Source organism: Mobula hypostoma, chromosome 18, assembly GCF_963921235.1.
Source record: "Mobula hypostoma chromosome 18, sMobHyp1.1, whole genome shotgun sequence".
Lineage (NCBI taxonomy): Eukaryota > Metazoa > Chordata > Chondrichthyes > Myliobatiformes > Myliobatidae > Mobula > Mobula hypostoma.
Window position 1 is genome coordinate 22,635,033 of NC_086114.1, and position 27,926 is coordinate 22,662,958.

The 27,926-nt window shown below is 42.3% G+C and overlaps 1 protein-coding gene across 3 annotated transcripts in view; it reads right to left on the reverse strand.

Annotated features, from left to right (window-relative positions):
- cdh23 (cadherin-related 23) overlaps positions 1 to 27,926 on the reverse strand; it is a 1,160,360-nt gene that overhangs the window by 86,173 nt on the left and 1,046,261 nt on the right. For all 3 annotated transcript variants that reach the window (XM_063070587.1, XM_063070586.1, XM_063070588.1), the window contains 5 exons: positions 19,492 to 19,672; positions 14,673 to 14,806; positions 10,332 to 10,541; positions 6,847 to 6,954; positions 2,501 to 2,603 (listed from right to left, as the gene is read on the reverse strand). In XM_063070587.1, coding sequence (XP_062926657.1) covers positions 2,501 to 2,603; positions 6,847 to 6,954; positions 10,332 to 10,541; positions 14,673 to 14,806; positions 19,492 to 19,672 — 736 coding nt within the window. The remainder of the gene's footprint in view (positions 1 to 2,500; positions 2,604 to 6,846; positions 6,955 to 10,331; positions 10,542 to 14,672; positions 14,807 to 19,491; positions 19,673 to 27,926) is intronic.

A 27,926-nucleotide genomic window follows, 5' to 3' on the forward strand; every position in this document is an offset into this window, starting at 1 on the left:
GAGATGCAACGGGACTTGGGAGTCCTCATACAGGATACCCTTAAGGTTAACCTCCAGGTTGAGTCAGTGGTGAACAAGGCGAATGCAATGTTAGCATTTATTTCTAGAGGAATAGAGTATAGGAGCAGGGATGTGATGTTGAGGCTCTATAAGGTGCTGGTGAGACCTCACTTGGAGTACCGTGGGCAGTTTTGGTCTCCTTATTTAAGAAAGGATGTGCTGACGTCAGAGAGGGTAGAGATTCACTAGAATGATTCCGGGAATGACAGGGTTAACATATGAGGAATGTTTGTCCACTCTTGGACTGTATTCCTTGGAGTTTAAAAGAATGAGGGGAGACCTCATAGAAACATTTCGAATGTTGAAAGGCATGGACAGAGTGGATATGGCAAAGTTGTTTCCCATGATGGGGGAGTCTAGTATGAGAGGGCGTGACTTAAGGATTGAAGGCTGCCCATTCAGAACAGAAATGTGAAGAAATTTTTTTAGCCAGAGCGTGGTGAATTTATGGAATTTGTTGCCACAGGCAGCAGTGGAGGTCAAGTCATTGGGTGTATTTAAGGCAGAGATTGATAGGTATCTGAGTAGCCAGGGCATCAAAGGTTATGGTGAGAAGGTGGGGGAGTGGGACTAAATGGGAGAATGGATCAGCTCATGATAAAATGGCGGAGCAGACTTGATGGGCCGAATGGCCGACTTCTACTCCTTTGTCTTATGGTCTTATGGAATTAGTGAGCCGCTGAGTTTACTTAACAAGCCAGTTGGATTCATAGTCACCATTATGGATATTATCTTATTATTTCTGAATTTACTTTAACCCATTGAATTTAACCTCTTGATCAGGGATATAGATGGTGGGGGTCAAGCCAGGTCACAGGCACTCCCCCTAAACCCCAATAACTTGGTAAAATTACAGGCACCAATAACTTTGGTCCACAGTGATTTTTCCACAAAAACTACAGCAAACTGTCAGGGCAGCTGAAAAGGTGATTGGCTGCAGTCTACCACCACTGCAGGACACTCATGTGTCTAGAACAAAGAAGCAGGCAGGAAAAATCACTGTGGACACTACCAACCCTGCAAACTGTCTTTTTCAAAAGCTCCCTCTGGAAAGGACTACAGTGCTATTAAAACAAAATCTTCACACCATCTTAAAAGCGTAAAATTAATTAATTAATTAATCAAAATTGAGAGATACACCGTGGCATTGGCCCTTCTGGCCCTTTGAGCTGCACAGACCATCACCCCTGGTTTAACCGCAGCCTAATTATGGGACCATTTACAGCGATCAATTAACCTATTGACTGGTACGTGTTTGGACTGTGGGAGGAAACGAGAGCACCCAGAGGAAACCCACACGCTCCATGGGGAGGATGTACAGATGATGCCACAATTAAACTCCAAACTCTGATGCCCCAAACTTTAAGGAAACTCTGACACCCTGAACTAGGGAAAGTTTATTTCCCTAAACAGTTAATCTGATGAACCATTCTAGTTAGCCCACCCCACCCCCTCTCACAATTTACCTCAGTCACTGCACTGCATTGTAGATATTTTAAACCACTTTTTACAATCCTGTTTACATTGTAAATACATGCTGGTATTTATTTCTTTTAGAACTTTTTATTTCATATCTGTCTTTAACCTTTAACTTTATTAGCCTTTTTTATTTATACATAGTCGTCATCATCATCATCATGTGCTGTGTCGTATGACTTTGGCGATCACAGTCCATGACCATGATTGTTCTTGATAAGTTTTTCTACAGAAGTGGTTTGCCGTCTTCTGGGTAGTCTCTTTACAAGATGAGTAACCCCAGCCATTATCAATGCTCTTCAGAGATTGCCTGCCTGGCGTCAGTGGTCGCATAACCAGGACTTGTGATCTGCACCAGCTGCTCCTACGACCATCCACCAGCTGCTCCCGTGGCCTCACATGACACTGATTGGAGAGGCTAAGCAAGTGTTACATGTTGCCAAAGGGTGACTTGCTGGTGGGGGGAAGGAGCACCTTACACCTCCTTTAGCAGAGAAGCATCACACCCCACCACTCAATATATGCAGTATAACTCTTTATTTTTTTTATTATCGTTGAATGTAGTTTTCTTGTGCATATCACGCCCTGACTAACCCACCACAGCAAATCCCTAACACATTCAAATGCATGTAGCGACTAATGTCGATCCTTGATCTTTGGTTTTGGATCATTCTCCAGGTCTCCGGATCATTGGTCAGGTAAACATTACTCCACTGTGCCTGCTAAATACAATTTAGATATGATATTCTACACGTCTCCTTCAGATGGCACCTGAAAACATGCTGAAAGAGAGCATCTTGCTGTGTACAAAGTGGTTACCTTTTCTTGCTAATATAACACCCTCTGTGCTGCAAAGGTGTGAAAGATTCCACAAAGATGCACGGAGGTGGTTACCAAGATTTGCATGCGTCCCAAAAAGCACAAGAGTCAAACATTTAGTTAGAGCTTTTAGCTACACGCTTACCTGCTGCTGGATTCTCAGAAATTTCAGCTTGATAAGAGCTTTGAGTAAACATGGGCCTGTTATCATTTTCATCAGAGATAGTGATTGTCAGCAAATCTGAATCCTGTTAACACAGAGACAAGACTCTAAATCCACAGACTTCAACATAATAAAAGAAAATACACACAATTCAGCAAGTCCTGATGAAGGGTCTCAGCCTGAAACATCGACTGTTCATTCCTCTCCATAGGTGATGCCTGAGCTGCTGAGTTCCTCCAGCACTGTGTATGTGTGTTGCTCTGTATTTCCAGCATCTGTAGAATCTCTTGTGAACATAATGAACATAATTTCTTGTAGGACGGTTTTATAACTCCTTCACTCATGCTAATATATTATATGGGCACGATTTTTGCCCAAGTCTTCCAATTTTCCTGGCACTACATTCCTAAAGACCTCCAGCTCTCCACATCCATTGCCATCTTTCAGCAGCTGCACCCAAGAGAAGGATGAAAATAAGATCTTGTCTAAAGCATGGAGTCAAGGGTAGGGGAGTGAGGAGGATGACGGGTGGTGAAAAATAGTGGCATTTTTAAAGGTAAGAACATTGTCAAAGAGTATCAATTTCCTCTCTCCCATAACTCATGGACATCTCAATGATTTTCTTTCACTCATGAGGGTGTTGTTCGCAATGGTGATACTTATTATCCTTAATCTGAAAGGTTTGTTGGGCCAGTTCAAAGGAAACTAAGAGCTTAATGTCCTGGGCAATATTTATCCCTCGTTCAACCTTTCTAAAGTAGCTGTTATTGATAAGAACATTGGGATTAAGATAAAGAGCTGGCAACCTGGTCCTTGGGGCCTGCTCTGCCGTTCAAGATCATAGCTTATCTTCTAACTTAGACCTGGAAATGGCACCAGCTCCTTATGCTTTGGCTCACTGAAAGAACACAATGAGTGCCACACCACAGTGGTCCAGTTCACCATTTCAAAAATTCATCAGTCCCTAAGTAAAGAAATATCTCCTTGTCTCAGTTCTAAGTGGTCTTTCCCTTCCACAGGTTCTAAACCCCCCCAGCCAGGGAAGACATCCTGATGTTGCTGGGTGTTTGCTGTACACAAATCCATATAGGTTTCCCATGTTTCCCTCCTCTGACTACACCTGAGGAGGATGTGCGACAATCTGAAAGGTTGTTATAGACTTGCACGTCTGTTTTTGTATGAAAATATGATTTGATGTTCATATCCAATTATCCAAAATAGAGTGGCCCATATCCAATTTATTTCTCAGGTAGTAAACTCAAGTGATTCTGCAGGTGCTTTAAATATGGAGTAACACACAAATGCTGGAGGTCCTGAAACGTCAACTGTTTATTCCTCTCCATAGATGCTGCCCGACCTGCTGAGTTTCTCCACCATTTTGTATGCATTTCTCATAATTCTAGATTATTCTGATTAAAATATTATTCCAAGATTATTCTGCTAAATAGAACATACAAACTCTCATTAATATTCTTGTGAAAAGGAGTAGCCAATTACACAATGTGGTCATGAGGGCAGGTGAGAGGTGAGGAATCCAGAGGTGAGTAACTCACCTCACAACTCCCCAAAGCAAGTCCACCTACAAGGCTCAAGTCGGGAGTGTAATGGAATACTCTCCACTTGCCTGGATAAGTGCAGCTTAAACAACTCTCAAGAAGCTCGACACCATAACGGGGCATAGCAGCCCACTTGAGAGCCACCCCATTTACTCACTGCACCACTGAACCACAGCAACTGTAGCTGTACTATCTACAGGATGCACTGCAATAACTCACCAAGACTCTTCAGATAGCACTTTCCTAACGCACAATGTTCACTGGCAGAGAGGCAGCAAACTTAAGGGCACATCATCACCACCTAGAGGTTGCCCTCCAAGCCACACACCATCTTGGAAATACATCACCACTGCCGGTCAAGATCCTACAGCTTCTTCCCTAACAGCATTGTGTGTGTGTGTTCATTACTAAACTACTTGGAGGTTTCAAGAAGATAACTCATCACCTCCTCAAAGGTAAATTATAAAGGGCTCAAACTGCAAAGGCTGTATCCCTTAAATGAACAAAACAAAGAAAAAATCACTAATTGATGATTGATCCATTCTAATAACATCATCAATGCGTTTTTTAAATTATTTATTGCTAGGAATATGGCACCATACTCCCCAACCCTAACAGTCCTCGGGATAGTGAATGTTTAGCTGTCTTCTGCAGCTGCTGTACTCATGGACTGCCAGTCCATTATAACATCAATGCAACCCTCCACCCTAAGCTCAGAAATATGTACTTGCAAAAGCAACCACACAAAACCAAATGACTGAGAATGAACTTTCTGGATTGAGTTAAAAAGAGTAATTCCTTATGACACAGGAGGCAATTCAGTTGATTGGATCTGTGCCAGCAATCAGTCTTATTCACCCACTAATTTTCCCTATATTCTTTTCTTCCTCATATTTCTATCAACTTTTCTACTGTTCCCTGACATCCAGTTCCCACCCCACCTTCATCTCCAGTGGCCTATTAACCATCCAACGCACAAAGGTTTGTGGGAGGAAGTCGAAGCATCTAAGGGAATCCCAAGTTGTCACTGGGAGAGCATGCTAACTCCACACAGAGAGCACTGAAGGTCAGGATTGAACCCTGGTCATGGAGCTAGAAGGCAGTAGCTCCACCAGTTGTGTCACCCTATGAATAAAAGAAAATTTGATTGTAAGAACACACACAAAATGTTGGAAGAACTCAGCAGGTTCTCTGGAAAAGAGTGCAGTCAACGTTTTGGGCTGAGACCCTTCAGCAGGACAGGACAGCTGCTTGAAATGTCGACTGTATTCCTTTCCACAGATGCTGCCCGGCCTGCTGAGTTCCTCCAACATTTTGTGTGTGTTACTTGGATTTCCTGCAGACTTTTTCTTTGCAACTTGATTGTAAGGTCTTACTTGCTGAATCATCAATACAGTCCAGGAGTAGGGCTTTTGACCCAAAATAAAAGTATCAACTCAATGTATCATCTCCAAACGCAATGTGACTGTTCTATCCCTGTATTAAACCCCAAAATTACACCTTCACTAACATTTTCCTCCTTCAAGTGTTCATCTATTTTTTTTATTGTTGTGATTAACTAGGCTTCATTTATTCTTGGAAGCTCTGAAATGAAGTGGACATTCTGCTAATGGAACATGTTCTGTCAGTCAAGTCAAGCACCACTAAGCTGCATTGTAACTCAACCTACACACCTTGATTATGTAATTTTTAAAAAAAACTTAGCTAACAATTCTAATACATCTATCTCAAGAACTTTCCATTTCTGCCCACACTTTGGAACTGCTGATATAAAATCCCAAATGTATTATTGGTACCTGTAAAGTGGAAATGATCTTTCATTATTTACACTTCCAAAACTCTTAACTGGTCTACTTTACCTTAAATTGGCAGCTTTTAGTGAATAGATTTCCATCTTTTCATTCAGACTCATCCTTTAATCTTTGATATGTTTTAGTGAACGTAATACAGTGAATTGGCAAAATAGAATGATGAAGTGATTTTTCTCACTTGGCAAGTTATCTAGATTGTGCTGACTCATAGCTAGATCCAACAATAACATTTAAAAGGAAGTTGCACAATTGCTGCACTTGATGGGGAAACATTTAAAAGGATGTGCAGAAACAGCAGAAAAGGAAGACGAATTTCCAATCTTCTCCTGGGTTGTATTATTGCAAGAATTGCGGTAAATGTCACTAAATGTAACAAGCAAAGCATCTTAAGCCTGATCTGGCAATAATCTTGACTATTAATAAATAAGCACATCATACTGGCCAAGTATGTAGAGCTATTCTGCATGGAACAGGTCGTTCAGTCCAACTCATCCATGCTGACCAAGATGGTAACTTAATCTAGTCACATTGAACTGCATCTGACCCATATCCCTCTAGATCAGGGGTTCCCAAATTATTTTATGCCATGGACCCCAACCATTAATTGAGGGGTCCGTGGACCCCTGGTTGGGAACCACCCACCGCAAAGCTTTATTACCAATGTATCTGTCAAAATGTCACTTAAACATTGTTATTGTCTCTGCTTCAACCACTCCCTCTGGCAGCTCGTTCCATATACGTATCACCCTCTGTGTCAAAAGCTTACCCCTCAAATTTCTATTAAATCCATCCCCCTCACCTTGAACCTGTGATCTCTAGTTCTTGATTTCCCAATCCTGTGAAAAAGACATTTAGCTGACACTTTTACTTTGGGTGCATTTAAAACTGTAGCATCTTTGATGCATTTCTAAACATAGAGGGGGCATTTAGACAATGTATGAACCATGTTTAGAGTAACTACCCTTCGAGCACGTCTTGGGTTTTCTGGACTGTCTTTCACCATGATCGTGAGACGATATTCAGAAGTCTGCTCTCTATCCAGGGGTCGGTTGACATAAATTACACCAGTCTGAAAGATAAACCACAGGAGAAAATATGATGACCAAGGCACTAAAAATAACAAAGAACCTTCGCTGGTGAAAATCTGAAATAAAAATAGATAATACTTAAGCAACGCACATAAAAATTGCTGGTGAATGCAGCAGGCCAGGCAGCATCTATAGGAAAAGGTACAGTCGACGTTTCGGGCTGAGACCCTTCATCAGGACTAACTGAAAGAAGAGATAGTTCCTCCCACTTTCAAATCTCTTACTATCTCTTCTTTCAGTTAGTCCTGATGAAGGGTCTCAGCCCGAAATGTCGACTGTACCTCTTCCTATAGATGCTGCCTGGCTTGCTGCGTTCACCAGCAATTTTTATGTGTGTTGCTTAAAAGTAGCATCTGCAGATTTCCTTGTGTTTTTGTTAGAGAACACTTAAAATGGCTGGAAGCTCCAGATCTGTGGAGAGAGAAGCAGAGATCATGTTTCAGGTCAATCGCTTCTCATAAGAGAACAGTTCTGAAAAGGAAATTGAACTTGCATCAGTCATGAAGAAACATGTTTAACTCAAAATAATAACTCAGTGTCTGACTCTACAGATGCTTCTTGATCTGATAAGAAACTGAAACTAGTCATTTCAGCTACCCATACAAAATGTATTTCTGATGACATATCAGTGAAGATGAGAGGTTTTACGTCCTGGAGAGAAATGGAACTCAGTTTGTTCTACTCATAACAAGATTACTACAGACTAATGGACCTTGATACAGAAGGCAGAACCCTGACCATGAAAAGTACCTGTCATGTGCTTTTCTGTAACACCTTCAAGGTAGTCAAATTTCTCAGGGTCCTTCATAATGAGATAAAAAGCATAAGCACAGCCAGCTTTTATGCAGAGGTTGTAAATAGTATGCTTCCTGCACCAATACTTGTGCCGTTGGCAGAATTTACCTCATGTCCCATGTGGAAGTGAGCATCTAGTATTGGTGACAGTCCACTCTGCTACCTGCACTGCTCGCTATCCCCAGGGACTCCTTGTGGAGACTAATAGTGTGGTAGGATCCCCTACAGTTTACCTGGCTCTTGAACTGGAAATTCTACTCTGAACCTCTGCTGGGTTGAACCTGGTCCAAGTACAGTTGCCTCACTCAGCTGAATGGAAGGGAGACAAGAACCCCTGGAATAAAGTAGATGGTTGTGTTTTTATAATACCTACCCTTAACAACTTTCGTTGATTTTTATATGCCTTACCATTATAAAGTTTTAAACCAGAAAAAGGTAATGGCAAACTATTTCTGTAGAAAAAATTGCCAAGAACAATCAATGTCATGGAAAGGCCATAATCACGGAAAGATCATGTGGCATATCGAACGAACAAGCAAAAGTTTTAAAAGCAACAGTAATGGACAAATCTAACAATAATTTCGATAAGTCTGCTTTGAGAAACTGTGTAAATTTGTAAAAGTAAAATTGCTTTTAATCTTAATAGTTTTTGAATAAGTTTCAGAGAGGGTCAATGTGGATAGCAGTAGATGTAACATTCCACTTTAAAAGGCACCACATAATTCGCTTATCCTCAAGACTTGAAGGCAGTGGATTAAAATGGGGAGAAGCAGAGTGGGCGGCCAACTGGAACAAAATGGAAGTATAAAAGGAAGTTTCCTAGGGATTAATTCTAGGACCATTTACTTTTTAATTTTCTGAATGCCATAGATTTGAGCGTGCAGGGCACAATTTCCAAATATGCAGATTACACAAAACCTGGAGGCCTAAAGAACTGTTGCAAGATAGTAATGGTCTTGCAGAAGTAGGCTGGTAAAATGGGTAGAAGGTGAAATTTAATAATGAGAATTGCAAATTGTTATCCTTTGGATAGGAAGAAAATGGAAAGTAATATAAATGAGTGGACACCATTCTAAAAGGGGTTCAAGTACACAGAGACCTGGGGGCATATCTTCTTCAGTCATTGCAATCGGTAGAATAGATTGAGAAAGGGTGTGCAAAAAAAGCTTACAGGACCTCGGGCTTTGTAAAAGAAAAAGCAGAGTAAGGAAGTCATGATGGTTCTTTATAGAAAATCATTCTTTAACAAATATCACATCCAGAATTAGGATCCCTGTTTCACGGAGGATGTGAAAGCCTTATAAATGGTGTAATAAAGATCAGAAGATGCGGAGGATCAATTGAAGAATGTTGTGAGGGGATCCAATAGTATTTATAGTCCAAAGAGAATGGACAGAGTAGACAGGGATTATCTACTTCCATTAATGGAATAGTCATGAACCAGGCACCATAGAATGACATTGATTGGCAGAAACATGAGTGAAACATGCTGAATGGTTCAGGACTGGAGATTACTTCCAGGACAGGAGTGGAGGAAAGGCCAAATGTACTTTTTAAAAGGGAGATGGATTTATCTGAATGGAAATATTTGTAGTTTATAGAGGGAGGGCGGGGAAGTGCATCTGGCTGAATGTCTCTTCCACAGTGAGCTAAACAGCATCCTTTTGTAGTTCTGCGATACATTTAAGCAAAGTCAATATTTAATATTTCTTTAAATCCCAAAGATACTGAATCTTTGTGAAGATCAAAAAACATCCCTCAAGTGCACAGTGGCCCTGATCACAACGACAGTTTTAACATGAGGTGAGGTGAGCTTAGGGTCATGGTCTCACTGGCTATCAAATGTCACTGTATGAGGTCAGCCAGCTGCCTGTGCTTTGAATGAACTTGCTCAGCACCGGACTGTGATGAAGGAGGTGGGGGTCATGCTTCCAGAGAAAGACTACTCTGGGTGACTGTAACTTCAGCCAACACACTCAAAGATGCTTCCCTAACTGGATATACTCTCTTTTCCCCTCTCCCAACAGGCAGAAGATACAAAATCCTGAAAGCATGTGTCACTGGTTTCAAGGATAGCTTCTACCCTGCTGTTAAATGACTAATGACCAGACCTCTTGTATGGTAAGATGGATTCTTGACCTCATAATCTACCTTGTCATGGTCTTGCACCTTATTGTCTACCTGCCCTGCACTTTCTCTGTGACTTTACCTCTATATTCTGTGTTCTACTATAATTTTTCCCTTGTATCTCCCTGATGTAATGACACGATGAAATGACTGGTCTGGATGATATGCAAAAGAAACTCTTTCACCATACCTCAGTACGTCTGACAATAATAAACCGATTTAACAATTTAATGGGCAGTGATTTATGGAGCAAAGGTAGACGGTGTTCTGTTGGAGACATGCGGAGGGATTTGGTCACCAGAATGTGAAACTTTGCACCAGAAGTCAAAGCCGATCAACTATCTCAGGGAGAGGTGAGTGAATGATAATACTGCTTCATGTGCATTTTGAAATATTTTTATTAATCATGCAATATAACAACAATAATTTACTTAACTGTTTCATTGATAAAAAAGGCATTATTAATATTTCCAGCAGTGATGTGGAAGGTAAGGAGGGCATTGGAACCGCTGTCGATGTCCGTTGCCTGAACCCTGGCAACACTGGTGGACGTGTCAGTACTTTCACTGATGGTGCAGTTCAGTGGGATGTTCTGGAGCATGGGATCATTATCATTTATATCCAGCACACGAACTCCAACCAGTACCTATGTGGAACAGAATCAAAGACCAGAATCAATGTAATTTTCAGTACAGGATAAAGCCACTCAGCCCATAATATTGACTCTTTGAAGATCTACAGTTGATTCTTCAAGTTCAGAAAAGGTCTCCATTTCAAGAACTTGCCCAATTCTCTTTTTAAGATTCAAAGATAAAGATTAACTTATTTGTCACATAAACATCCAAAGATACAGTGAAATGAATCATTTGCGTCAGATCAAATCACCAAATCAAATTGTGTTGGGCGCTATTCTTCCGGCACCAACATATATGGACGCAACTCACTCACCCTAATCTGTACATCTTTGGAATGTGGGAGGAAAACAGAGACTTACAGGAAACCCACACAGTCATGGGGAGAATGTACAAACTTCTTACAGAAAGTGATGGGAATCAAACCGCAATCTTACAGATGACACTGAAAAGCGATTGTGTTAACCTCTGTGCTACCATTCTGTCCAATTTATTACTGATTATATTTGACTATCATTCCAAACAATGTATTCCAGATCATAAATTCACTGCATAACACATCCTTGTCCCATCTCCTTCGTAATCGATCTTCACCCACTAAATCCCAATCCTCCTGACAGGTTTTGTTTCAGGATTTTGAATCCCTCCCTTTTTTAAAGGAAAACACACTTAGATTCATCACTCTACCAAAAACTGGAGTCCCTCAATATTGTAACCATTCTGATAAACCTGGTCAGTATTCTTGCTCAAGGCTCCAGAGATCAAGACCATTAAGAGGCGGTTGCGGGAGGCTCAGAAACAATTACAGGATTGCCTTGAGTTAGCATACTGTGCCGTGTTCAAGAACTCATCTGCAGATCTGTTTGATTACACCAGGGTCATTACAGACTTTATTAAAACAGTTGTGGATGAGCGCGTCCCTATAAAATTGTTCAGGATTTTTCCCAATCAGATGCCCTGGGTGGCCAATGAAATCTAGAACCTGCTGAGAGCCATATCAGAGGCATGCACGCATGGAGATCAAGAATGCTACAAGTGGTGCGGGTGTGATCTCCCGAAAGGTATCTCTCGGGCAAAGTGGAGATTCTGGACTAGACTGGAATCCATGAGGGATGCTCGACAGCTGTGGCAGGGTTTGAGTGCCATAACCTCCTACAAAGTTAAATCTTGCAACATGGGGGACAGTACAGCTTCGCTTCCAGATGAGCTCAATGTCTTCTAAGCTCGCTTTGACCACAGAACAGGGAGGAACCATTGCGCACTCCCATGTCTCCTGATGATCCTTTGGTCTCAGTAGCTGAAGATGATGTGTGGGCTGCCTTCAAGAGAGTGAATTGAAGGTAAAACATCTCATCCGGGTGGAGTACATGACTGAATACAGAAGACATGTGCCGACCAACTGGCAGGTCTACTCACGGAAATCTTCAACCACTCACTCCAGCAGTGTGTGGTACCCATCTGCTTCCAGCAGACTTCAATCGTACTGGTGCCCAAGAAGAGCATGGTAACCTGCTTAAATGACTCTCGCTCAGTGGCACTCGCGTCCACAGTGTTGAAGTGGTTTGAGAGGCTGGTGTTGAAGCATATCAGCTCCTGTCTGAGAGGCAATGTGGATCTGCTCCAATTCACCTACCGAAACAACAGGTCTACAGCAGATGCCAGCTCACTGGCTCTTCACCCTGCCCTGGAACATCTGGACAGCAAAGATGCATACATCAGGATGCTCTTTATTGATAACAGCTCAGCATTCAACATCATCATCCCCTCAAAACTAGTAAACTCAAGACCTGGGCCTCAATACCCCCTTGTGCATTTGGATCCTGGATTTCCTCACTTGTAGACCCCAGTCAGTTCAGATTGGCAAAAACCATCTCCTCTACAATCTCCATCAGCACAGGAACACTGCAGAGATGTGTACTTAGCCCCTTGCTCTACTGGCTTGACTGTGTGGCTAACTACACCACAGTTGTGGGCTGTATCAAAGGGGATGATGAACCAGCATACAGGATGGCTGAGTGGTGTAATAACAACCTCTCACTCAATGTCAATAAGACCAAAGACCTGATTGTAGACTTCAGGAGAGAGAAACCAGAGGTCCATGAGCTAGTAAGCATCAGAGGATCAGAGGTGGAGAGGGTCAGTAACTTTAAATTCCTGGGTGTCACTATCTCAGAGGACCTGTCCTGGACCTATCATATAAATATTATTATGAAGAAAGCACAACAGCGCCTCTACTTCCTCGGGAATCTGCGGAAGTTCAGCATGTCACTGAAAATCTTGGCAAACTTCTATAGATGTGTGGTGGAACATATGGTGACTGACTGCATTTCAGCCTGGTATGGGAACACTAATGCCTTCGAATGGAAAATCCTACAAAAGGTAGTGGACCAATACATCACAGGTAAAACCCTCCCAACCATTGAGCACATCTACATGAATTGTTGCCATAGAAAAGCAGCGTCCATCATCAAAGATCCTCACCACCCAGGTCATACTCTTCTCTCACTGCTGCCATCAGGTAGAAGGTACAGGAGCCTCAAGACTCACCACCAGGTTCAAGAACAGTTACTACCCCTCAACCGCCAAGCTCTTAAACAAAAGGGGATAGCTACACTCATTTAAGGACTCTGTTATATTGTTATTTCATGCTCATTATTTATTGCTATTTATTTATATCTGCAATTGCACAGTTTGTTTACAGTTTATAGTTACTGTTCTATAGATTTGCTAAGTATGCCCACAGTAAAAGAATATCAGGGTTGTATGTGGTGACATGTATGTACTCTGATAACAATTTTTACTTGGAACTTTGGTTCAGAAGAGTAAGCAGTTGTTATGTTGTATTTCTTAAGCCAATCCCTTTAGTGGGGCAAAGACCACCAACATCAGTTAGGTCTTTCTTTGGTCAGTCTTTCAAATTGTCACCGGGGTATCCCATCTTCGAAGATGCTTCCTTTCCTGGGATATGGTCTTTGGAGGTTCTGTTGGCAGTTCTGTAGCTCTGGGTTTTTACAGGATAGGTTTGCTAGCTCCATGTCCAACTCTCCTGCTTCTGCATCTGGGCTTGGGGCCATCCATGGTGCAGTTAGTTGTTGGTTTGGTTTCCTTTAAGTCTGTAGGTGTTTTATTTCAATTACCCCATGAACCAGAAGGCTGAAACAGAAATGCAGAGCTCAGGAGATCCTGGTAACTGCACTTTGGTACTGATAGGATGAGCACTGGAACCAGTGTGTCTGCCAGTGACACACTCACTGTGTCTTTGGGTAAACAGAAGGTTCCCATTACGCTTCAAAGCCATTCACACTTCCCAACCATTCTCTTTTTTTTTGGCGTGTGCCTGCGTGCGTGCACGTCTGTGTGTGTGTGTCTGTGTGTCTGTGTGTGCATCTGTGATGATGTCTTTTTCATGGTTTTTACGAGGCACGGAGCGAGAGAGAGACTGTGTGGTGCACCATTCCTCACACAGACATTTTCACAGTATTTTCCCTTTATGTTACGAGGTCGAGTTGTGATCTTGACACTCAACCTGGCACGGATGGAAAGCGTACTCGGGAGCGGACCCGACTAGTTTCCAACCCGGGAACCTCCGCTTCTGGGTCCGGCACCGATGTCATCGCGCCATCAGCCGGCCCATTCCTGACCATTCTCAAAGACTGAAATCAAAGCCACTGCATTAATTGTGCAGGGACAGAAGTGAGCAGGGAAGATTGGAGGAAAAGGGGAGAAAAATATAAGACGGGAAGAATTCTGAGAAAATATTCAAAGGAGATAGCAAATGATTGAAAGAGAGCGAAAAAATGGATATCAAAAGAGAAGAGAAATAAGTTAAGGGAAAATAGAGAAAAAAAACGGAGAAATGAAGATTTTAAGAACAATTAAAACTGCAGAGAGATAGACAAAAATAAATTTACTAAATATATTTGAGACAAGAAAGATGGACATCTTTTGACATTAGACTAATGAAATGATGACATAAAGCTCATGAAAGGGAGGAAATGCAGGATCTTCACATACAGGCCAAGTCACTGTCTGAGAGCAATCACTATCCAAAGTTTACGTATTTGATTAAAAGTGAAAATTAGTGAAAGGAAAATTTTGTACATTGATCGACACTAGGAGCTGAGAACACTGACAGGCTGACTGACCGTACTGCTTAGCGGTGGCGTTCCTCTGTCCTTGCCCATAATGGTTATGTTATAAAATGCCACACTCTCGCGATCTAACTCGGCATCTCTCCTCACACGGAGTTCCCCTTCCACTGGAGAAATAATGAACTCATCTGAAGATCAAGCAAAGGAAATTTTAGTTGGAAAAATTATGTTCATCATTTATTGCAGAACATACAAAATAAACCATGAGATGAGTCCTTGTAGGATTACCCACTGTGGAAAGTAATGTACTCGTTGTAAGCCTTTCTTCTATTTTACACAACTTTGCAAATTGGTATAATGCTCACTAATTTTCTTACTCAAGATCTCCTGCAAGTGCGTACTTAATGTGATATTAAAAAGGTATTAAGCTTTCAGTTGTATAGCACCTTTCTACACATCAGGTGATTCTAAAGCACTTGACAGCCAAGTGGCAACAGTGCAGTTACTGTTGTAACATTGGAACCACAGCAGCCAATTAACTCATCATAAGCTCCCCCCAAAAAATTGATGTGATAATGATGGACTGAACTGATTGAGAGTTATTGATTAAGGAATGTAGACAGTCCAAGAAAACATGTTGAACTCCACAGATCTTATTCAAAATAGTGCCAGGGACTCCTTTATGCCCATGAGTGAGACTTCTGATGAATTATAATTGAAATATGGCAGCACCACCCCCTCCCCTTTACTACCCCATGTCCAGTACGACACAAACAACCTTCAAAGGATTGTAAATGCTTTTTACAAACCCCATTTCCAGAAAAGTTGGGATATTTTCCAAAATGCAATAAAAACAAAAATCTGTGATATGTTAATTCACGTGAACCTTTATTTAACTGGCAAAAGTACAAAGAAAAGATTTTCAATAGTTTTACTGACCAACTTAATTGTATTTTGTAAATATACACAAATTTAGAATTTGATGGCTGCAACACACTCAACAAAAGTTGAGACAGAGTTAAAACAAGATTGAAAAGTGAACAGAAAAGTCATGCTACTGTGACAATTATAGCCACCTGGGCTCGGGAGTACTTCGGAAAACCATTGTCACTCAACACAGTCTGTTGCTGCGTCCAGAAATGCAACTTGAAACTGTATTACGCAAGGAGGAAGCCATACATCAACTCAATGCAGAAACGCCGGTGAGTTCTCTGGGCCTGAGCTCATCTCAGATGGATTGAAAGACTGTGGAACCGTGTGCTGTGGTCAGATGAGTCCACATTTCAGCTAGTTTTTGGAAAAAACGGGCGTCAAGTTTTCTGTGCCAAAGATGAAAACGACCATCCAGATTGTTATCAGTGAAAGGTGCAAAAGCCAGCATCTGTGATGGTATGGGGGTGCATCAGTGCCCACGGCATGGGTGAGTTGCATGTATGTGAAGGTACCATTGACTCTGAGGCGTATATTAGGAGTTTAGAGAGACATATGTTGCCATCAAGGCGACGTCTCTTCCTGGGACGTCCATGCTTATTTCAGCAGGACAATGCCAGACCACATTCTGCACGGGCTACAACAGCGTGGCTTTGTAGACACAGAGTGCGTGTGCTTGACTGGCCTGCTGCCAGTCCAGGTCTATCTCCTTTGAAAATGTATGGCGCATCATGAAGAGGAGAATCAGACAACGGAGACCACAGACTGTTGAGCAGCTGAAGTCTTATATCAAGCAAGAATGGACAAAATTTCCAATTGCAAATCTACTACAATTAGCATCCTCAGTTCCAAAACGATTAAAAAGTGTTATTAAAAGGAAAGGTGATGTAACACAATGGTAAACATGCCACTGTCCCAACTTTTGTTGAGTGTGTTGCAGCCATCAAATTCTAAATTTGTGTATATTTACAAAATACAATTAAGTTGGTCAGTAAGACTATTGAAAATCTTTTCTTTGTACTTTTGTCAGTTAAATAAAGGTTCACGTGAATTAACAAATCACAGATTTTTGTTTTTATTGCATTTTGGAAAATACCCCAGCTTTTCTGGAAATGGGGTTTGTACAATCATGAGCAAAATATTCCTTGATTGCATTCATTTAGTAAGGGAAATCTCCCCTCTTAAGAAGTATTGAGTCCTCAGGTATTACACTGATTTTATTTCACATTAAGTTAACATAACTCTGATAAATATTGTAGTGAATTAATATTACTTTGTTAATATTATAATGGTCAACTGTACTCTGGATTAATATTAGTCTATAATTCTATTAGCCAAGAGCACCTCATTCATCGCATAATGAACTCTGAGGCCTCTGGTGCTCAGCCGGCGCTGGGTAACCTTGAGTAACTCCTGCAGAAAAGGACGATAGCCACTGGTGTAAAAATTGACTGAATTTGCTGAACAGATTCTGCCTGTATTTATTTTACATTAGTGGAATTATCTACTCAGGATTTGCTTAAATTTAAAATGCTGGATGTTGGAAAGGGATTAAAATCCCCAAATCATGGTCTCCTTGTAAATTTTCTCTATGATCTTTCAATTGTATTGATATCTTTTCTGTAGGTAGGCGATTAGAACTGCACTTAAGACTTCATATTTGGTCTCAATAATGTCTTATACATAACTTGAGAATATAGGGAGAATTAAAAATGGGATTAATATCGAATTAATGCAAAGAGGTGGTTGATAATTAGATTATTAGATTAGATTAGATTAGATTATGAGGACACTCAGTCCTCGTTTATTGTCATTTAGAAATGCATGCATTAAAAAATGATACAGTTCCTCCAGAATGATATCACAAAAAAAAACAGGACAAACCAAGACTAAAACCGACAAAACCACATAATTATAACATATAGTTACAACAGTGCAAAGCAATACCATAATTTGATAAAGAGCAGACCATGGGCATGGTTAAAAAAAAAAGCTTCAAAGTCCAGACTCAGTGGACTTAAGGGACCGTGGGTTCAATTTCAAAATTTAAGAGAAGTTTGGGTAAGTACATGGACGGAAGGGGTATGGAAAGCTATGGTCCAGGTGCAGGTTGATGGGACTAGGTAGGATAACAGTTCAGGAGGGACTAGATGGGCTGAAAGACCGGTTTCTGTGGCTCTATGGTTGCTTGCAAAATTTCTTCAGTCCTACGTTGATCAGATTGCTTCAGATCATCATTTCACTGTCATCGTATATTACTTTCTCCCTCATTCATGCAGATAGCTTCCCCTCAGTCATGCTGTTTTACCTCATCCATTTTGTAAACTGGAAACAGACTAAAGATTTTATATTGAAACCATTAAGATAGCATTTTATAAAGAAAATATAGATCATAAGACCAATAGACACTGAAACAGAATTAGGCTGCTTGACCTACTGGGTCTCTCCGCCATTCCATCATGGCTGATTTATTATCCCTTTCAACACCATTCTCGGACTTCTCCCCATAACCTTTGATACTCTGATTAATCAAACAACCTCCGCCTTAAATACACCTAATGGCTTGGCCTGTACAGCCATCTGTGGCAATGAATTCCATAGATTCACCACCCTCTAGCTAAAGAAAATTTTCCTCATCTCTGTTTTAAATGGATGTCCCTCTATTCTGAGGCTGTGCCCTCTGGTCCTAGACTCACGCACTGTAGGAAACATCCTCTCCGCATCCACTCTATCTAGGCCTTTCAATATTTGATAGCTTTCAATGAGATCTCTCTTTATTCTTCAAAACACCAGCAGGTACAGGCCTGGAGCCATCAAGCACTCCTCATATGTTAACCTTTTAATTCCTGGGATCATTCTCATGACACTCTCCAATGCCAACACGTCTTTTCTTCGATAAGGGGCCCAAGACTGCTCACAATACTCCATGCGGTCTGACCAATGGCCTATAAAGCCTCAGCATTACACCCTTGCTTTTGTTTGTAGTCCTCTCGAAATGAATGATAGTATATCATTTGCCTTCCTTACCAATGACTCAACCTGCAAGTTAACCTTTAGAAATCCTGCTCGAAGACTCCCAAGTCCCTTAGGATCTCTGTTTTTTGAATTTTCTCTCCATTTACAAAATAGTCGACACCTTTATTCCTTGTACCAAAGTGCATGACCATACACTTCTCTACACTATAATCCATCTGCCACTTCTTTGCCCATTCTTCCAATCCATCTTAGCCCTTCTGCAGACACCCTGCTTCCTTAATACTACCTACCCCTCCACCTATCTTTATATCGTCTGAAAACTTGGACACAAAGCCACCAACTTCTTCATCCAAATCATTGACATATAATGTGAAAATAAGCGGTGCCATCACTGACTCCTGTCACCCACCTCCAACCAGAAAAGGCCCCCTTTATTCCCACTCTTTTCCCTCTGCCAGTCAACTAATCCATTCTAGAATCTTTCCTATAATACCATGGGCTTTTATCTTGTTAAATGGCCTCGTGTATGGCACCTTGTCAAAAGCCTTGTGAAAATCCAAATAAACAACATCCACTGACTCTCCTTTGCCTATCCTGTCTGTTATTTCCTCAAAGAATTCTAATAGATTTGTCAGGCAATATTTCCCCTTAAGAGAGCCACGCTGACTTTGGCTACTTTCATCCTGTGCCTCCAAGTACCCTGAAACCTCATCCTAAATAACAGACTCTAACACTTTCCCAATCACTGAAGTCAGGCTAAGTGGTCTATAATTTCCTTTCTTCTGCCTCCCTCCCTTCTTAAGGAGTAAAGTGACATTTGCAATTTTCCAGTCATCTGAAATCATTCCAGAATCTAGTGATTTTTGAAATATTATTACTGATGCTTCCATAATCTCTTCAGCAACTTTTTGATCATTGATTAGTCACACACTTTCCTGATTGCACAACTTATTCTGCACAAACTCACTGAGTGGATCGCCTGCTATGATGCTGTATTCTACTTGCCCATTTGGGCCAGAGTCTTCATCTTCCGCAAGGAATGTCCACACTCTCGGACCTGGTTGACCTTCAGTGATGTCATATGGACCTTCATAGGGATGAAGGAACCTTGGGGTCATGTCATTGATGTCATTCACACTGACAATCACCTACAACAAGAGAAAATGCTCATTTAAATTCTGGTGATTTAATTATTTATTGTTTTCATGCAAAACTGCCTTTCATTCTTAGCCTTGCACATATGATTTTGGTTAAATTTCACTTTAATTGGAGAGATCAAAGAACAAATAGTGAAATAAAATGCTCTTTCTCTCTCACCGTAATGACTCATATGTCATTCTGCCTTGTATAAGTCAGGAGATGCATTCTTTAGACCAGGGGTTCCTAATCTTTTTTTTATGCCATGGATGAATACCATTAAGCAAGGTGTCCATGGTCCCAGGTTAGGAACCCCTGTTTCAGACAAACAGAACTGATAGTCAAAGCATCCAGCTACAAATGTTAAGGTAAACTTGTTTACGCAGTTTGCAATCTGGAACTAGCTGCCTGTTCCAGTGTTGAAAAGAATCAACTTTTTTCGAAATGGAATTGGATGGTCAGTAGGGATGGGGGTAGTAAACAGGGCTAATGGGAAGCTGAGTGGAAGTGAGCTGCGTGGACTCAGTGGGTTGACATACCAATACCTCTTTCTGTGCTGTAACTGTTTCTATGAAAACAAAGTTTCGCTTGACTGGGCAATCGCTCACCCATCCCAATGGGCAATGAAGCCATAAAACCAATATAGACTTTACTGTACCTTTAGGTGCAGCTGTTAAATCTGTGTTGTTAACGTACTGTCCTAATCATTCTGCATTAGACATCATTAAGCTTTGCTGTTTGCAACTTACTATCTAAATCTAATGCGTGTTCAGCACCCCAGGAAAAGTGTCTATAAATTTGCCCCTTATGCCTAAGCCACGTGGAGAATATCATCATTACTGGGTGTCAGGATTTCTCAAGGATTGGCACAGCTCAGCCATGTGATAACAGGAGCACTGAACCATCTTGAGGTCAGTTTTTTCCACAGAAGCATCTCTTCCTTCTTGTACTCTTGTCACTTACGTATTGGATGCTCATCCAGAAGAGAGAAAGAGTGTGTGCGTGTGTGCTTGTTTCTGGGACAGTCAAGCATGGGATGAGAGTGGGGTGGATCAACGTTAGCTCTCTCCAAGAGGGCGAGTATGGTATCCAAGGTACAGGTGTTTCTCTTCTGACCGGTTCAGTATTTCCAAATTTCTCTGTTCTTATTCACAAAAGATGTACCTTTAGAGAAGTAAGCAGGCCACTGAAGGTAATCCTTGAGAGTCATGGAATGGCAGTGCTGATCGTTCTATTACTGGAGAATAAAGATTGGGCTTTGGGAACAGCCCATGGATCAGTGTCCTGTGTTACACGGCTGCCTCAACAAGAGTGACCGCATCCTTTTCCAGACCTCTTGGCGTTGCCAATGAAGTGCTGGGTGATCTGCTACTCCTATAAGATCATCTGCTTGGTGAAAGATGCACTTTGTTCTACCTGAAACTTACTCTTCGAGTGTAAGGAGATGTCCACAGGCAAATGTTGTTGACTGCCACTTACCAAGGTGAAGGACCACAATTTGAGGTCCTGCTGTCACTTCACATGGAGCATCTCACAGGTGCCTTGCTTAGGGAGGAAACGTAAATGGCTTTGTGGCATTTTATGTCATGGTCCGGATCGGGGTCCCTTTAAATTTACTTCATTTATGTTATGATCCAGACCGTTGATTCCCTGTTTTCCCGTGTCCCTCGGCCTTGGTGATTGGAGGCAATTTACTCTTGGTTGAACCAGTAGTTTATAGTCTCCGGCTTTCAGCCGTTCGGCGCGAGAGCGTCTGCAAAGTCACCAAAGGTACGGAGCAAGCCTAGTCTTCGCCTGAAGCGAGTGCCAGTAATTCACCTCTCCTCACCAGAGCAACCCTGTCAAGTTACCTCACCAAAGCGAGCCTGCAAAATTTCCTCACCAAGGTGGGTCCGTCAGTTAACCCGCCGGAGGGAATCAAGAACCGCTGTCTACTGTTCCTGGGCCGAGTCGAGAGCTTGCCACTACCCGGAGGCTCCAAGTCAAGTCCTGGCTCCGGCGGCATTCAAGTACCAAGTCAAGTCCCGGTCCTGGTGGCATCCAAGTACCTAGTCAAGTCCTAGCCCTGGCGACATTCAAGTACCAAGTCAAGTCCCGGCCCTGGCGGCAACCACGTACCAAGTCAAGTCCCGACCCTGGCGGCATCCAAGTTCCGAGTCAAATCCTGGCCCTGGCGGCATCCAAGTTCCGAGTCAAGTCCTGGCCCTGGCGGTCTGTGATTCCTGTCCTACCCCTCTGTCTGAATCCCTTCTCTGCCTCTCTCGCCTCTAGCCCTCGTCTGCACCTCGGTCTAGTTCTATCACCGGAGCTAAATATGTACTGTCTGGTGTTCTTTCATGTTGGTCTTGTCTTGTCCTCGCCTCCGTGGGGTAAGTCTGGCCATCTTGCCATTGCCCTGCAGGGGGTCATGTCTTGTTGTGTCTTGTCCTTGCCTCCGTGGGGTAAGTCTGGCCGTCTTTCCGTTGCCCCGCAGGGGGGTCATGTTCTGTCTTGTCTTGTCCTCGCCTCCGTGGGGTAAGTCAGGCCGTCTTGCCATTGCCCCGCAGGGGGTCATGAGTCCCAGCCCTATGTCCTGTACCCTAGGAGAGGTCCCGGCTCTGTGTTCTGTGTATGTGTCCATGGTTACATGCACATGCTGTCCCGAGACAGAGGCTCTGTGTTCCCATGTTCCTCCTCTCCCTAGCCCATGTCATGTCCTTGCCTGGTTCTGGGGTCCGAGCCCAAGGCAAGACCCAGGTACCGGGTCCTTGCCCAGTCTCGGGCTCGGAGTCCATACCCTAGCCTCTTCATGTCTCCTCTAGTTCTGGGATCCGATTCCGAGTCCAAGCCCAGGCCCTTGGTCCCAGCCTAGTCGTAGTCCTGAATCCTTGTCCAGTTCGCTATTCCTGCTCCTGCCTTGCTCTCCTGGTATCGAACAATAAACTAAATTTAATTGACCTCACAAGATGTGTCTTGCATTTGGGTCCACCCTTGCTCCCAGTGCCCCCCCAGCCCCCCCAGTGTGACATTTTAAGGGAATGCAATGGATTGCTGGTACGATGAACATAGAGAAAGATGTACTATTGAATTTTCTGCATAGATTATGAATAAAGTATATTTGTGGACAAAAAGGAGAGAACATACAGTAGATATTATCCATCATCAAGAAGTGAAGCATGACAGCTGTCAAGGGCCAAGCTGGAAGATAATGATCCCAAAAGAGCTACAGAAGCTACTGTAGATTTGAGAAACACACTTCGAAGGCAAAGCAACAAGCCACTCAACAAAATGGACCAGGGTGGGATATTCTAGAGGAAAACACATCCCGAATCCAGGGCTAGTGGAAGGTGGTCCATAATGTCAAAGGGGTTACTCCACAGAGATTCAGAAGTTTTAAAACAGTGGGACTTTGGCAAAGTTGCTCATTGGTGAAGCAGCTGGAGGAACCAGATTTGGTGTGAGCTGTGTCGCTGCCTACTACAGAGAGGCATTGGAGTTGGTGTGTGAAGGCAGTGTGCAGCTTAACAGTGAGTGATTGCCTGAGTCTCTTTACTTGTGATCACAAAACCCTGTTGGGCATTGGTAATGTGGAATGCTGCAAGCTTGGTTCACCGGTTTTTTGGCGGGACCGATGACGGGAGAGCTGTGTGCCCTCAGTGGCATGAGGAATAGGCCACCTGCCGCGGTGTTGCCTTTTTGAAGCCATCCAGGACAGAGTCACTGATTGGAGACAGTGTGGCACAGCATCCATGCTGGCATCAGTGCTGCTCTCCAGTGTTTGCTCTGTGGAAGACAAGCTGGATTGTGTTCCTCTGCTAATGGCTGCGGGTTTGCTATTGCTGACAACATTCATGGACTGAGGGAATTTGTCAACAGTTCTTTGAGTGCCCTTATGCTTACTGCTACATTATATGTACTATATGTGTCTTGTGCTATTTCTGACTCTTGGTACAGTGTTTTGCACCGTGGCCTCTGGAGGAATACGGTTTTGTTTGGCTGTATTCATGGGCACCCATGTATGGTTCAATGCCAATTAAACTTGAACTTGAAACACTGAAAGGAAGCAGGTGGAAGTGACAAAGATAAAGATTAGCTTTATTTGTACATCGAAACGTTGAAGCATACAGTGAAATGAGTTGTTTATGCCAACGGCCAACACATAGTGAGGATGTGCTGGGTGCAGCTCACGAGGTTTACCACACTTCCAGCTCCAACATGGCATGAACACAACTCACCAGGGTAGCATAGTCCTTAGTGCGGCGCTATTACAGCCTGGGGCTCTGGAGTTTGGAGTTCACTTCTGGCATCCTCTGTAAGAAAGTTTGTATGTTCTTCCCATGTGCACATGGGTTTCCTCGGGGTTCTCCGGTTTTGTTCCACAGTCCACAGATGTTCCAGTTAGTAGGTTAATTGGCCATTGGAAATTGCCCTGTGATTAGGTTAGGATTAAATAGATGGGTGGCTGTGCGGGTGGCTTGTTGAGCTGGAAAGGCCTATTCTGTGTTGCGTCTCTGATTAACTAACTAAATAAACAAACAAACAAACTCACCAACCTTAGCCTGGATGTTTTTGGAATGTGGGAAGAAAACAGAGCTCCCGGAAAAACCCATGTCATCACGGGAAGAACGTAAGACCTCCTTACAGACAACATTGGTAATTGAACACTAATCACTGGCACTGTAAAGCATTATGCGAACCACTATGCTACCCTGCCACCCGATTCAATGGAATTCAACACTTCAGATATGTCAATTATAGCTTCCAGCATCGTATGAAAAAAGAGCACTGAGTGAATTCAGAGTTGTTTGAATTTATAACTGTACATTAACTTAAACAGTTCACTAATAGGATAATTTCATGTGTGATATTACTAGAGTACTTTATTTAATTTCTGATAGTATATATAATAGGTATATGTGCTGAAAGTTCAGCAAGTGAAGAACTAATAATGAATGGAAAGAAACCTTTTGATCCGAAGAGTGGTGGGATCCAGAACGCAAGCTCGAGGCAGGAAAGTTTAAAAGATTTAACATTTACCTAGATGAGCATTTGATAGGGGTTTCTTCAGGGTGCTCTAGTTTCCTCACACTTCCCAAGGATTCACATGTTGGGATTAGGGTTAGTAAATTTTGGGCATGCTATTTTGGTGTCAGAAACACAGCAACACTTAGCAGCTGCCCCATAAACATCCTCGTACAGTGTTAGTTGTGTTGCAAATGACTCACGTCACTGTAAGTTTCGATGTACTGTGCATGTGAGAAATAAAGCTAATCTTTATATTTAAATTCTTTGGTGTTAACGTATCACAGGATCTAATCTGGAACCAGCACATCAGTGTCATTGCAAAAACGGCATGACAGCAACTCTACTTTCTTACAAGTTTGCGCAAATTGAGCACGTCATCTAAAACTTTGACAAACTTTTGGAGATGCACAGTGAAGAATATCCTGTCTGGTTGAATCACAGCCTGATATGGAAACACCAGTGAGCATGAACGGAAAAGCCTACTAAAAGTGGTGGATACAAATCAGTACATCACAGGAAAAGCCTTCCCTATTATTGAGCACATCTACAAGGAGCGCTGCCACAGGAAAGCAGCATCCATCATCAGGGATCCCCACTCCTCAGCTTATGCTGTCTTCTCATCGCTGTCATTGGGAAGGAGGTATAGGAGCCTTAGATCCCACATCTCTGGGTTCAGGAACAGTTATTACTCTTCAACTACCAGGCTTTTGAATCAGCGTGGATAACGTCACTCACCTCAGCTCTAAACTGGTTCCACAACCTACAGACTCTCTCTCAAGGGCTCTACAACTCATGCTCTCAACATTATTTATTTACATATATTAGTGTTTGTTTTGTATTTGCACAATGTTTTCTTTTACACATTGGTTGTATGTGTGTAGTTTTCCATTGATTCCATTGTAGCTCTTTGTTGTACTGTGAATGCCTACAAGAAAATGAATCTCAAGGTAGGATATGGTGACATATATAAGACCATAAGATATAGGAACTGAAGTAGGCCACTTAGTCCATCGAGCCTGCTCCACCATTTCATCATGGCTGATCCATTTTTCTTTTCAGCCCCAATCTCCTGCCTTCTCCCCAAATCTCTTCATGCCCTGACCAATCAAGCACCTATCAACCTCTGCCTTAAATATACATAAAGTCTTGGCCTCCACAGCTGCCTGTGGTAAAGAATCCCACAGATTCACCACTCTCTGGCTGAGGAAATCCCTCCTCATCTCCATTCTAAAAGGACACAACTCTATTCTGAAGCTGTGGCCTTGGGTTTTAGACTCTTCCAGCATAGGAAACACCTTCTCCACATCCACTCTACCCAGGCCTTTCAGCATTCAACAGGTTTCAATTAGATCACTTCTCATTCTTCTGAATTCTAATGAATATACGTAGGCCCCGAGCCATCAAGTGCTCCTTAAATACTCTTCAATGCTCATCAAACAGGACATTCAACCCTGGAATCATTTTCGTGAACCTCCTTTGAATCCTCTACAGTTTCAGCACATCCTTTCTAAGATAGGGGGCCCAAGCCTGCTCACATGAAAGTGAGGCCTCATTTGTGCTTTATAAAGTCTCAACATTACATCCTTGCTTTTATATTCTAGTCCTTTTGAAATGAATGCTAACATCACATTTGCCTTCCTCACCACAGACTCAACCTGCAAATTAACCTTTTGGAAATCCTGCACAAGTCCCATTGCACCTCATTTTTTCCATTTTTTCTCCATTTAGAAAATACTCAACCCTTTCTTTTCTTCTACCAAAGTGCACAACCATGCACTTCCCAACACGTAATCCATATGCCATTTCTTTGCTCTTTCTCCTAATCTGTCAAAGTCCTTCTGTAGTCTCTCTACTTCCTCAAAACTACCTGCCCCTCCACCTATCTTCATATTGCTTGCAAACTTTGCAACAAAGCCATCAATTCCATCATCCAAATCATTGACATATGACATAAAAATAATCGGTTCCAACACAGATCCCTGAGGAACACCACTAGTTACTGGCAGCCAATCAGAAACAGCTCCCTTTATTCCTACTCTTTACCTACTGCCAATCAGCTACTGCTTTATCCATGCTAGAATCTTTCCCATAATACCATTGGTTTGCAGCTTGTTAAGCAGCCTCATGTATGGCCCCTTGTCAAAGGCCTTATGAAAATCCAAGTACACAACATCAACCCATTCTCCTTTGCTGATCCTGCTTGTTATTTCTTCAAAGAATTCCAACAGAATTTCCCTTGAGGTAACCAAACTGACTACAGCCTATTTTATCATGTGCCTCCAAGTACCCTGAGACCTCATCCTTAGTAATTAACTCCAACATCTTCCCAACCACTGAGGTCAGACTAACTGGCCTATAAGTTTCCTTTCTTCTGCCTCTCTCCGTTCTTGAAGAGTGGAGTGACATTTGCAATTTGCCAGCCTTCTGGAACCATTCCAGAATCTAGTGATTCTTGAAAGATCATTACTAATGCCTCATGATCTCGTCAGCCATCTCTTTCAGAACCTGGGAGGTACACCATCTGATCCAAGTGACTTATCTACTTTCAGACCTTTCAGTTTCCCAAGAACCTTCTCTCTAGTTATGGTAACTTCACACACTTCATAACCTCTGACACCTGAAACTTCCACCATACTGCTAGTGCCTTTCACCGTGAAGACTGATGCAAAATACTTATTCAGTTCATCCGCCATTGTCTTGTCCCTCATGACTACCTCTCCAGCATCATTTTCCACCAGTCCGATATCCACTTTTACCTCTTTTTTACACTTCATGTATCTGAAGAAAATTTTAGTATCCTCTTTATTATTGTTGGTTAGCATACTTTTGTATTCCAGTTTTACCTTCTTAATAACTTTTTTAGTTGCCTTAAGTTGGTTTTTAAAAGATTCCCAATCCTCTAACTTCCCGCTAATTTTTGCTCCAGTATATGCCCTCTCTTTGGCTTTTATGTTGGCTTTGATTTCTCTTGTTAGCCATGGTAGTGTCATCTTGCCTTTAGAATACTTCTTCCGCTTTGGGATGAAGGTATCCTGTGTCTTTTGAATTGTTTCCAGAAATTCCAGCTGCTCTGCTGTCATTCCTGTCAGGGTTATTTTCCAATCAATTCTCGCCAATTCCTCTCTCATGCCTCTGTAATATTGATACATCTGACTTTAGCTTCTCCCTCTCAAATTTCAGGGTGAAGTTGGTCATATTATGATCACTTTCCCCTAAGGGTTCTTTTACCTTAAGCTCTCTAATCAGTTCTGGTTCATTGCA